Consider the following 13,766-nt stretch of genomic DNA (forward strand, 5'->3'; position numbering starts at 1 on the left):
GTTTTTTTTTTAATTTTTGAACCAATCAGGGCTTAAAACGTGTCAAGTGACCTGATATAATAAGTCATTGACTTTTGTTGACCAATTAGGGATTGAAGAAAAAAAAGGTCCCCTAAAGTTTGGATTATTCCAGTATATCCAAAGTTGAGATTATTCTACCAAAGTTGATAAAAGTTGAGATTATTATTTTTAATTTTTCCTTTATATTAAACATAAATTTTTTTTTTTTTTTGAAGCAAAACATAAATTATTTATATAAACTTAATTTCAAAAAAATATATATTAACATCAACATAAACATAAATTAATAACATTATTTGTTTAAAAAAATAAATATATCAATTTTTTTATATATGCACATATATTAGAAAAAAAAAATACGAGTTGGCCCGTTGCTCAGCACGGCCCGGCCTGCCAGGCACAAGGGCTGTGCCGTGGGCTGGGGTATGCCAAAATTTGGCACGGCATGACACGGCCCACCACAAAGCCGACACAGCACGAGCCCCACCTAGGCACGGCCCGCGACAGCCCGACACGGCACGACACCCATGTTTAAACGGGGGGAGTAAAATACTATTACAGATTTTACTAAATCTAGTGAACCAGGAAAAAAAAAAAAGAGCCTGTTTTAAAAAAAGCTCTACATTCAGAAATTCAGTCATGCATTAGTTCTTTAATTTCTCTTTTTTCATTTATACAGTTTTTGTGAAAATTGAAGAAGTTTCAAGGGAAGTCGAAACTTGATGAAATAACAGCACCTTAAAGCTTCTAAGAAATCATTATCAGACATCAGTTGAACACTTGACAGGGCAACGAAAACCGTTTGGTGTAAAAAAAGGACAGTCAGTGGGCGACATACTGGTACAACAGTAAGAACACCTGAGTCAGAATTCCTAAACAGAACTTGTTAATATGATATTTACATTTTTTCAAACAATAGCATCTTTGAAAATACTTGTATCAAAATTGAGCAGATCAAGCCGTAAACTTCCACATGCACTTGCAGAGTGGAGACATCTTCACCTACGATAACGATATCGCTTGAAGTTGAAATACACATGTAATATACCTCTTTCAAAGGTACATTTGTATCCCTTTTTATGGGAATACTCCCATTCTTTATTCACAATCCTGAAGGCCTGCAAAAGTAGATAATATTTTAGGAAACAAATTCTGGTAGCAGACATTAAGAAGTATTTCCAAGTTCTGAGAAAAGAAAGAAAACACAGAAATCAAGATACATACGATGTCCTCATAAGGAGGGCCAGCATGAAACCTAATAATACAGGTCTCACTGCTGTCCCCATCTTTCTCAATAAAATATGTGGGTGCCTTAGTTTTATCAACAAGATCTGGGTAGAAAATGTTGAATTTGTATCCTTGAACAATCTTTGGTGGAGGGTTATCATGGTCATAATGTGTCTGGTTATACTTGTTCCATTCATAACCGGTATGAACACGGTTGAAATACTTTGGCTTTCTCGGGCGATATTTGTCATGCCACCAGTACACCTGCAACAACACCCATTTGAGTTTCTTACTCAAGGAAACTTAAGTTACAATACGTAAAGTAAGAGGATACACATAAATACCTGTGAATCTAGATTAATTTCAGCACCAGAACCAAATACCACATCACCATCCTCCACGGCTCCCATAAGTTTCCTTGCCCTGACCTCAAGGTCATCCTCTGGCTGAGCACGTGGTTTTGAGGCCATAGCTTCCTTCAGCCTTTGTTCCTCTGTAACCGCCAAACGCTTCTTTTCCTGTTAATGCAGCAAAACTAGTGTAAGTACAAATTAAGGCAAAGGCATAAATAAGATAGCATAAAAATTATTAAACCATAGGATCAGTCAATTTACCAGCATAACCCTATCCTCATCAGGATCAATGGCCTCTTCAGTGTCTTCACTGTGTAAGAGCTGTGGAGAAAAGGACCCATCCTCTGCTTCTGACTCCTGAACTTCCTCACGAATGATGGGTTCTGGAGAAAATGCTCGTACATCTACACATACTACATATTTCAGATAACTGTGCTTGAAGAAATGATATAAAATTATTACCATACTTAGCAAGTGATGCATTACCTTCAACTTCTTCCTCAATTTCCTCCTCTTCTATCTTTTCCTCCTCAGATTTCAGGTTTTCATCCTGAAGAGGCCGTTCAAGGCGGTGCAAATGTTTCCTAAGCAGCTTGGCATGGATTTCTTTAAGACAAGCCTGCACATTAATGGCAATCAATTTCTACTGTTCACCAATTTCAAAAACAAACCAAAAACTTAATACCAAGTGCCAGACAACCTAGCATACGTACCTTTGCCTTGTAAATGTGAAGCCGTTTAACCACAGCTTCCCAATACTCAACCACCTTGGCTTTTCCAGAGCGCATTTCTGATTCAATTTGTGTTTGTAGTTCTAACAACTCTTTGTAGCTCTTGCCTTCCAAAAAATTTCGAACATCTGTTTCTATACTTGAATGCAGGCCTCTTTCCTCTGCAAGTAACTCAGCAGGAGGTTGCTCCCCACGCACTCTAGCTCGGTCAATCACATCCTTTCTCCTAGCTTCACCCAATTCCCACTCACAAACCACCATCAAAGCCTGTCAAATTATACAGCCAAAAGAGTTAAGTATGCCTCAGTAATCCAAACATTAATATCGCTTGACCTATTTAAGAATAGCAATCAAGAAAACTCTTACATATCCCTTCCACACTAGTGCTCTATTTCCCACAAGTGATTAGCAAAGCTCTAGAGTAAGCACAATGATAGGATGAGCAAATCAGAGAGCCAATCCAAGAATCAAGCCAAAATAAGACAAAAGCTATGAGTGAGGTACACCCTAGGTACCTCAGACCATGTTAACTGTCAAGGGTCCACAAAATCTATCCAACAAGTAGATTAGGCGCATGAGTGAAACTGAAACACTCAAAAGGCCAATGAAGTAATGTCAAGCACTGACATAGGATCTTAAAAAGAGGTTATGGGCTGGTTTTCACAATATCCACCAACAAGTTGAGATGGAGATAATTAGGAGAAAAGATCTAGAAACCCCACTCATTTCATTATTGGCATTTTCATAAATAATTGCATCTTCTTCTTTTCGGCCCTTTATTAATGAAATTATTGTAAACAATGCATCTTTTATAACAACTAAAAGTCTCATGAAAGATGATCTGAAAAAGAAAATAGGATTATAATCTACACATCTCTCATTTGATCCTTCAAATCACGCCAAAAGAATTAATCTTTTGGCTAAACCTTCATACACTTGTTTTAGAAATTAAAACAAAGATTAGATATGAAAGATGGAAATTAATATGTGCATTGCTTTTTTTAGGTAGGTATGAGTTTCGGTTCATCTTATTTGGCGGGCATGAGTTTTGTCACTTGGTAGGTAATAGTTTCAAACTTCAGTTCATCATCAAATGAAGGGATGAAGGGAGGCATTGCAGTATACATATATACAACATCTCTATCAATTCAACCAGCTAATCAAAGAGATTAACTGCCCTCTAATTCTCGCTCACTATCTCCTCCCCATTCTCCCCATGGCAGTAAAACTCAATTCCGAAAACCACTCCCTCTCTAACCTTAACCATCATCCCAGCCATCTGCCAGCCACCCCCCAGCAACACTCCCTCTCTCCACCTGAACAGCCACACCAACCATCAACACCACTCCCTCACCCACCTAAACCACCGGCCAACCATCAATACCACCCATTCCCTTTTCCACAACCTAATTTTCCTTTATCCATTATAATAGCTCACAGCATGTAGTCACAAATACAAGACGATTGAGAAGAGAGAGCACAAAAATTCTGAGCACTGAATTACAGCCATAGTTTGCTCCTTCCTTCTCTCCAAATCTTCTTTTTCTAATCTGCCGATGAAAAGGACAGTGTTGGAGGCTGCAAGAGGTGATGACGTGGGATGGTGGTGGTGACTGCGGAGGGTTTATCGTAATTCTCTTTCTTGATCTTTCTCTCTTATGCTCTCTTTTCTCTATTTATAATTAAGAAGAATGATGATGGTGATGAGGGGAAGAAGGAGATGAATTGGTCATTGGGTTGAGGTAATGGAGAAAAGAAAGGGAGGAAGATTAACTGGTTGTGTAGTAGTGGATGGTTGTACTATCAAGTGTTGACTGTCAATGGGATGCTGGGATGGTGGTGGTTGGTTGTTTTGTCAGCACTGAAGGGTAAGATTAGAGAGGTAGGAAGGGAAATTAATTCTTCCTCCTTAATATGTTGTGTATAATAGACTGGGATTACTGCTAACTTACGCAAATAACAGTAAAATAGAGAGAAAAGATTGATCTTCGATTAAAATAGATAATCTGATTTTTGGTAAATTGATTTAATAAGAAGTATTAACAAAGATGGAGGCTTGAATATTAATTGACAATGGCACAAGGATTACAAATAATAGGGTTGATAGCTTTAGGCTATTACTCTCAAAACAGTTTGAGGCTATCACTGTCTAACAATGGCTTTAGGCCAAAACTGTCTAAGGTTTCCCAAACAAATTTCTATGATTCTAGACTTAGCTTTTGTCTCATGTGCACAAGTGGCATCTCTCTGTTCATTGCATATTTTCTCTTATGTACCATAGTTGATGAATATTGCTCCAAGATTTATGTCTTCGTCAAGTGCAATTACTAGATATATCATGGATCAATTTTATGGAGATAATAAGTTCATTCTTTGGGGTCGTCATTGTCTATTGCTAGTCAAATAGCCCAAAACCCATTAGAATAGATCTTATGAGGTCACACTTAAGGGTAATGGATTGAACAAAGCATGAAGCCTATTAATGGGCCTCATGATGTAATGACAAGCCACATAGAGTATAAGGTTAAAGTAGTTTGGGATGGATTAGGAGTTTAGGTTTCACATGGACTCTAATTATATATGAGATATATAATTAGACGCCTTGCCTAGGTTAAGCATACAAGTCACAATTAACCTAAGCAGTAAATTGAGCAGCAAGGAACCAAACTCTCTCATCCCCTCTCTCACACGCCTCTCTTTCTCTCCCCTAGTCCGTACGGTACAGACCACCGACACAAGGTGATTACACGGTGGTGATGGTGGTGGTTCGAGGCTTGTTTGTTTCCTCTCCTCTCCGTAGAAGGTAGATCGAAGCGTTCATTCTCAACTGACTAGCATTAGAGGAGGTTCAATTCTAACCCGTGGACCAAGTAGAGTAACCACGTTTGGGGTTCTTATTCTCCTAATTGCTCTTGCTCGATCACTCGTGGAATCACGCTTCAAAGGTATAATTATGTGTTTCTTTTATGTGTTGTGCATAGCTCTTGTTTTAGATGCTTAAGAATATGATTCATGCAATTCCGCTTAGAGTATCTATTTCCCTACATATACCCCTCCCCTAAGTCAGTTCATTGCATTGCGTTTCAAGTTCTAGCCCTGAAAATGCAAAAATGACTACTCAAAATGATAAAATACTCAAATATTATAAATCCCTTTTACTTCAGTAATTATGGCTTAGAAAGTTGATATATCAAGGGATCAATAACCCATAGAAACATTACCCAAATTTTTACAGCACATGATGTTGCTTTACCTTGCATCTTAAAGACTACTGAAACCGAGAGTCTAAGAAACTGGGCTATTATGAATTTATGATATGTGAATTAGTTCACTTACTGTCTTATTTCTTCGGCAAAATATAGGGAAAAAGTCATACTTGTCAATGATTTCATGGACAGCAGAAATTATGGATAAAGATGCTTTAAAATCAATAACGATGTCAAAGGTTAGATTAAAGAAAAATAACACTTCCTCCGTTCTTTTTTTATTGCACCATGAGGGATTTCACGTTTGCCAATGCATTTTTTTAGCTATTAATATCTTCAATTATACTTTTGTAAAAATTATAAAAAAATTGATATTTGAAAAGAAGATTTCGAGACGAATCTAATGAGATTCCACATGACTATATTTTTCCGAATAGATAAATCACAAATGATGGTCGAAGAAGATTAAGTGAATAGTGTAAAAGTCCTAATGGTGCAATTAAATAAAAACGGAGGAAGTACAATGTTTTTTAAATAGCTGACAACTCTAAGGGGCTATTTTAGAGGAGTTTTTCAAGAAAAGGAAATGGAACAACAATAAAATGCCCTGATTCCCTTAGTGCTTGTTTGGTTCATTGTTTTCTATTCTCTTTGTATTGTACCTTCTGCACACTGAAACACACATATTTTCCTCAACGCCTTGCACCCAGATTAAAATTCCCCAACCTTGGCAACCAAAAAAACTGAAGAGTCATTACCAAAAATGGCAACCAAAAAAACTGAAGAGTCATTACCAAAAAAAATCCACCCCCAAGAAATCCTAACTATAACTACCAACTTGCCATTCTGACCATTGCCCTAGGTCATTGACACCGCCTCCATCAAACCTAGCCTCGCCATCTTCTTCGCTAGTTTTCAACTACCACATTATTGACTTGAAATTTAAGCAGAAAAAGAAGAAATCAAAGATACTGACCACTAGCCATAAGCCCTATCAGTCCACCACATTAGGAGTCTGAGAAAATAAACCAGAGAAAAAACTGCAACTTACCGAATTTGAAAACCAGTATATTAAAGTGAGATTGTGAGAAATTCTGAGAAAGCATGATCATGGACTAAATGATGACTGATTCAAGCCTCAAAACTTCAGAAACAAAGCTTTGATGACTGAATTTGACCACCAAATGACCAATTTGCTATAAAAACTAAATAGGCACAAACAGAGAGAGAGTTGAGAAGAGTGACGAGTGACATTGGATGTTAACAGGGAAGGGAAGTGTTGTATGGAAGGTGGAAGGTGAAAGATGGAAGAGGGAAAGATGAAAAGTTTGTTCTACTGGGTTTTTACTTGCTGGTGGACATATATGGGAGAAGGGAACAAAGTGGGTTTCATTTCTTTGAACAACAAAAGAATAAGAAGTGAATACCTTTCATTTCCCAATCAAAACCAAACAAAATTATGTAATTTACTATTTACTCTCCTTTACCCAGGATTTCCTTCCTTGATTCCTTTCCCTAATGTGAACCAAACAGCCCCTAAATCTTTAGCAAACTATGAATATAATCATGTGCACCTTACATGAAGGACATGTAACCCAGCATAAATATAAAGTTCCCTTCCAAAGTTCCAAGCCTGTAATTTGCAGGCACTTCATCTTCAAACATATGTGTCTCAAATATTTGCTCAGCTTGACTACAGAAGCCACTAAGGAAAGCAACAGTGATAACTTTTGCCAATAGAGATTGCTTAATCCATTTTGAATATGTCTAACTCCTTAAGGAATGCAATTAAACCAACTAATGAACAGTGAAAGTGTGCGACGCAAAAACAAGGAAAGATGCACAGATTAGATAATAAGGCAAAACCCCCATCACGGTAAAAAAATAAATTTAAAAAAAAAAAAAAAAAAAGTACAATCCCCCCCTCCCCCAAAAAAAAAAAAAAAAGGACCCAATGCCTTATAGGCCTATAGCTGTTCCTATACAAGAAATATCCTTTGTCTCTTCTACAAGAAAACGGGATGGGCATTCAATTTCCCAGCTCCATCCAGAACATAGAATAAAAAGCGACGCAACTTCTGTGAGGCTTACTTTTTAGAGTTTTAAATTGACAGCTTCAATGCAAACAATAATATAATATTGAGATTGCCTAGTAAAAGGATACTAATCATCAAAACGCAGAATTAGCTAATTTTATAGGCAGATGTAAGACAGAGTAGAGCAAAAATACCTCCCAATATTCCACATGAGTTGGTGTTTCCCTGTCTAGGCCAAGATGCAATTTTATATCATCGTGTAGCTCCTCAATTTCTTTAACAGTTAAGCCCTGTATAAGATTTGGCACACGCAAAACACCATAAGAAACACTTTCATACGCACTAACTTTTCATGAATACATACAATATTATAAAGTTTGCCTGATCCACCAACAGTAATAAGGTGAAGCAAACAATCACGGACAATTGTCACAAAAGAAATGCAGAGAGCCAGAGACAATCCAAAAAGTCAACCTCAAAGCTAAATAGCTAATAAAAATATCTTCTATATAGTGTGATCTTAGACATCATAGCATTATCTATAATCACTAACAGGGTTACCTAATACTCCCCTCCCCCTTTGTACTCCATGTCTCCATATTAATACTTTCGTTCCAATACTCAATATTTTTGTGTATTAATACTCCATAATCAGCGTATTTGCCGTATTATGATTTTCCAATGCACAAAGATAGTATTTGATGAGTGGTGGAGAGTAAGAAATAGATCAACAAGGGAGACATTTGTTCATTTGTCTCCATTACTCTCCAAGCAAACACAGTAGAGGCTTTTTTTTTTGGGGGGGGGGGGGGGGGGGGGGGGGGGGGTAACCTTGCTTTCCTGTTTTAGTTTGTTTGTTTTGCAGGGTTACCTAATACTCCCCTCTTCTCCATGAACTCCTGATTAAGTCTTTTATACCAAATCTCCCAAATTTTTTTTATAAAAAGACCTTTATATTTATTCCACCCGGTGTATTGCGAATTTGTATTTGTTCCACGTATTGGAGCGTACTACGTATTAGGTAGCCTTCACTAAACTACCGTAGCCAACACAATTTCAAATAACAACAAATCATAGTAATTAATCTCCTTGCAACTCTTCCTTAAAATACATCAAACTTTTTGTGTCAAAGAAGAAAGAGTTGCATCAGATATGGTAAAGGATAGAGCTTTTCATTTTAGATTAACTAATCCTTGTAAACCAAACTATATTGAAAGATGAACTTTTCTCATAACATTGCTTTTCAGATCTTGGGCGATGGGATAGATGGCTGACGGGGTTTATGGAAAGACTACTAGTCAAACATGGCCCCTTTTATTATGTCAGCCTGTCAAGGTACCCATAACAAGGATAAAATAAACTATCCCTGTATCTACATTCATAAATCATGGATCTTGGAATTTTCATTGTTCGGACCTATTCTTTGCCACATAGCATCAATTTCTTGCATTTTTCAACACTATATCTTCTATGAGAGAAGATTAGCCTGTCTGTTCCGTAAACTATGGAAACCGAAGAGGCTTAGAAAGTTAGAAGCATATGAGTATCTATGGATTGATGACTCGTCTAGCCCTGGAACCCTGGTTCACTTTTCACTAAATTTAATTGGCTTTGGCAAAATCTTCTCTTCCCAAAAATTAAAACTTTCACCTGGCTAGGCCATTCCAGCAAACCTTCACCTATAGAACTGGTTTCTCAAATCCTCAAATAGCTGCCCTTTTGCCCAAACAGCCCAAATTCCACCCTCCACAAATTCAGAGACTGCCTAGGAAGCTTACCACTCGATGAATGGCTCCTCAGCAATCACTGGGCATTCCAAAGGAAAACCCATTCTCTTCCCTTTAGGTTCAAACCCCACACCTGGGCCTCTTCTGAGCTAGTTTCTATTCAAACTACGCTAATGCCTAACCAGATCAAGCTACATTACCCCTATTGGACCCCAACCAAATAGGAAAGAATTAAAATCAATTTCAATGCATCTTTAGTTCTGTATCTCTACCTGAGGTATTGACAGGATTGTGCAAGGACAGGGACCATGAAGAAAATTGGTTTGTAAGTTCTCATTTCTCAATTCAAATCAGATGTAATTAAGTGCCATAACTAGCTTTACAAGCAGTTATCAATTGGAGTAGAGACAAAGGATGGAGAAACACAACAACAGCCTCAGGTTGTAACATCCAAAACAATAACAATATAATTAGTTGGTTTGCAAAGATTGTCCAAAGTATAATATGTGAATCTGATAGAAAATTTTGGTAATGAAAAGAATTTTTAAAAACTAATCATCAATTTCAAAACTGGCAATAATTAACCAAAAGTAGATGTCTTACAACTTGCACAGCATTATTTTAATAACATGATACTGCAGCAGATTTCAACAATATACAAAACAGAAAAAATCAGAGCAAATTTACTTCATGCATACTTGGCACTTGCAGGCACAATTTTAAATACAAGTTCAAATCAATTGTATCTCTAATAATGTCTTATAGTATCCTGTAGCTCAGGAAACAAATACAAATTCACCAGAATAGTCTAGCCATCACCCCCAAACATCCCTAAAAATATAATAATAAAATGACCAGATAAAAGAGTTGAGAATTCTACAACTAAAGATATTGACTAACAAATTTTCAATTCGCCAAAACCGTCAACTTAATAAAAACTAAAAGTCAATTGATAGGGTCATTGTCTTAGGAATGTCCCTAAATTTGCTTGATGAGAATCATTCAAACAAGGGAATGCTTTTGCTAAGGGGGTAAAATTAGGATCCGTGGATGTTTACACATGAAAGATGTATGGTTCAAACAACAAATTTAGTGAGCAATTGCTCACTGTACTACATCATTGCAAACCCTGTAGAACTATTGTTTGATAGAAAATAGCTAAAAGTCTAGGGAGGGAAAAAATACTCTGTATTTCAATTTTCCTATGTATGGTTTATAAAGAGGTGAGAAAGAATTTTCCAAAGACTAGATATAGTTTCTCCAAAGTATCATAATCTATATTGCTCGGACTCTTCATTTCACCTCACGTACCCGTGTCGGACTCTAGACACTCGGACATGGGTATGACACTATGACACCTAGACACTTCACTTTTAGGGCCTCTTCTGATTTACTGAAGTGTGATTTACTGAAGTGAGCTGAGGTGAACGGAATAATTTATAAGAGAAGGAAATTAGGAACTGATGGGAGTGAGTTGAGCTAAACTGCAATGAAACTAAGCCGAAAAGAGCAGGCTCTTAATTCAAAATCATGGAACTTTTTCACAAAATAGCCGAGTCGGACGCTTGGACACGTACCTGTGTCGAACATGGGTGCCCCAATCCAAGTAACATAGATCATAACACTAGGCTCTCGTAACAAATGAATGCCACATTTTCCTCTCTATCCTTAAACTTCCAATTCCTATCTGTCCTAACTTCATTCTAATTATATCTAACTTATCTATCACCAAAACAATCAAAAGATGATCTTCTACTACATTATCCGTTCAACCAAACCGAGCCTAAAGATGCTAATTATAAAAGTTTCTATACCTTTGTAAACAATTCACCTAGCTACAATAGCAATACAATATTACAACACATAATCAATTAAACTTGAGTTATTGCATTAGACAATTCGAGATTACAATGTACTACTTCAAATCTTCAATAGCAATCAACAAAACAAAATTCATCAAACCAAAACAAAGAATAGTTACCTTAAAAACCATGTAAGGCTCATCCAACTCGACATCGAATTCATCGGATTCATCAAGATACTTAGTAAGAACATCAATCGGCTTCGTTCTGCCTTCGCGCAATCGAATCCTAGACCTAACTTTACTCTGATCAAAATGAAACTCCTCCTCTTTCTTCTCAAAATCATCAGCTTCAGCTCTAGACCTTTCTCTCTGCAACAAAAGCATCTCCTCTTCTCGTTGCGCCTTCTCCAACGCTCTCTCTTCTCTCCTCTTCTTCACCTTCTCGATCTCCGCCATTCGCTCCTTCTGCCGCTTCTTCTCTGCTCTCACAGTAAACTCATCCAACGGCACTCCTTCACCAACATCTCTCTCAATCTTCTTCCTCCAAACGAATTTCTCGTTCAAGTTCGCATCGCCGAAAGGGTTCGACTCGTTGGAGTAGCCTGACACGGTCTGAGTCTTGAGCTTCTTCGCTACTCTCAACGCCTTCTTCTGCGCCTTCTTCGCGAGGTACTCCTTTATCTCTTCTTCCGAAACCTTCTTCTTCCTCTTCCTCCGGTCGCCAGAATCTTGTCCGGAGGATTCTGGCGAGGATTCTCGTCTGCGGCGGCGGCTGTTGCTTCGCCGGCGGTGTCTGCTGCGGTCGCGGGAGGAGTCCGAGTCATAGTCGGACTCGGAATTTGAGTCGGCCGAATCGGAATCGTCGCGTTCTCTTCGACGAGAGGAAGATGGTTTGTCTCTTCTGCTTCTGCTCTTGCTTCTCTCGTGTTTCGCCATTGTTAGGGCTTTGAGTGAAAGGTTGAAAGAATTGAGAATATCGGGGCTTTGAGTCAAGATCACCTAGGACTGGGCTAAAACTTTCTCACCGAAAAAAAAAAAAAAGTTTCACTATCTCATTCATTCAACTTATTTATTGAGAAATTAATTAAAATAGGCAAAAGCCAATGACCGCCTAAAACATTAGATAAGTTTTTTTGTTTTTTTGTTTTTTTTTTAAGGGATGATAATAGAATTAAAAGTGGAAATATTTAGAGTAAAACTAGGTTAGATCACGTGTCATGCACGGTGATCATTATAGATGATTAATAGATAAATATTATAATCATAAATTCGAGGAATAATAAAAGTACGTGATATGTTAAATTTTAATTGTAGCTTCTTTTGTTGAAAACAGATCACAAAATATTTTTAAAAATATAATTTTTGGTTTATAGTTGTCCAATTTTCTATTTTAGAAAAATTATTTGTGAAATCTTTTTATTTTAAATATACTACATTAATATGGAATATGTACAACTAGGGGTGAAACAAACTCGGTTTAAAATCGAACCAAACCGAATAACAAATATGGTTCAGTTTTTTTAAAAGTGGTTTGGTTTCAGTTTGCAAAATCAAGAAACCCAAATTATGTGGTTCGATTTCGGTTTCGGAAAATGAAAAACCGAAAAACTAAAACCAAACCGAAATTTCGGCCCAACCCCAAAAAACCCTAGTATATAAAGGCAAAAAAAAAACCCCTAATCCTTCTTCAGCCACTTTCCGCCCTTTCTCTCTGCTTTCCTCCTCTTCTTTGCTCCTTTCTCTGTCCTCTTCGATCTCTTCTTTCTCTCTCTTCTTCGATCACCTCTTTTCTTTTCCTCTTTCTTGTCTTTCTCCTTGCCTCTACTCCTCTTTGTCTTAAAAATTAGCACGAAATTTGCGATTTTTCATACTAAAGCAAAGATTTTTCATGGTCAAAACGAAGGTTTTCGACTTTCGTAACAAAATTCACGAAATTTGGCCAAAACGAAGGTTTTAATGGCCAAATTCGACCATGAAAACTTTAGATCTAGAGTTTTCGTGGTCGAATTTGACCATTTTAAACCAAATTCGAGATGAAATTTAAGGGCCATTTTTGGTTAAAAGGTATGTTTTCTTGTTTTTAATTTTATTTTTTTTTTTTGAATTTTTAATAAATCCATTAATATGATTTGATTTCTGGTAAGTTTTGTGCTTGAATTGTTTTGGTAAATTTCATTAGTTTTGGTAAAAATCTGGTGGTGGTGGTTTCGGTTTGGTGTGGGTGGGGGTGGGTTGTCAGTTTGTTGTGGCTTTGGTTTGATTTGATTTTGTTTGGTTCGGTTTTGATTGGTGTGGTTTGGTTCGGTTTTTTTGCAAAATTTGATGTTTATGATACTTGATAGGAAAATTCGGTGCGGTTTGGTTTTTTTTGTGAAAACCGAAATTTAGGTGGTTTGGTTTGGTTCGGTTTCAGAGCCAAAGTGGTGCGGTGTGGTTTGCAAAATCAAGAAACCGAAATAGGGTGGTTCGGTTTCGGTTTGGGCAAAAAACCAAACCGAAAACCGAACTTTCACCCCTATGTACAACAAATAATATTATTTTTTAAATTGATTTGTTTCCTTAATTAATAGATTTTTTTATATAAACAAATAATAATAATTAAGGACACACAAGGAGATGGCATATGTCATTGCTGGTGTGTCTTTTAGTATATAGTACTAA

General features: G+C 37.0%; 1 protein-coding gene across 1 annotated transcript; it reads right to left on the reverse strand.

Annotated features, from left to right (window-relative positions):
* Positions 1–749: 749 nt before the first annotated feature.
* LOC145611580 (splicing factor Cactin-like) lies at positions 750–12,146 on the reverse strand. Its single transcript, XM_081666922.1, has 8 exons — positions 11,283–12,146; positions 7,769–7,864; positions 2,315–2,599; positions 2,088–2,220; positions 1,863–2,005; positions 1,593–1,766; positions 1,246–1,512; positions 750–1,139 (listed from the first exon to the last, which is right to left on the reverse strand). The coding sequence occupies exons 1-8, from the start codon at positions 12,039–12,041 to the stop codon at positions 1,020–1,022; spliced, it is 1,977 nt and encodes a 658-aa protein (XP_081523048.1). The 5' UTR covers positions 12,042–12,146; the 3' UTR covers positions 750–1,019.
* Positions 12,147–13,766: the final 1,620 nt, after the last annotated feature.

Source organism: Chenopodium album, chromosome 3 (assembly GCF_948465745.1).
Source record: "Chenopodium album chromosome 3, dcCheAlbu1.1, whole genome shotgun sequence".
NCBI lineage: Eukaryota > Viridiplantae > Streptophyta > Magnoliopsida > Caryophyllales > Amaranthaceae > Chenopodium > Chenopodium album.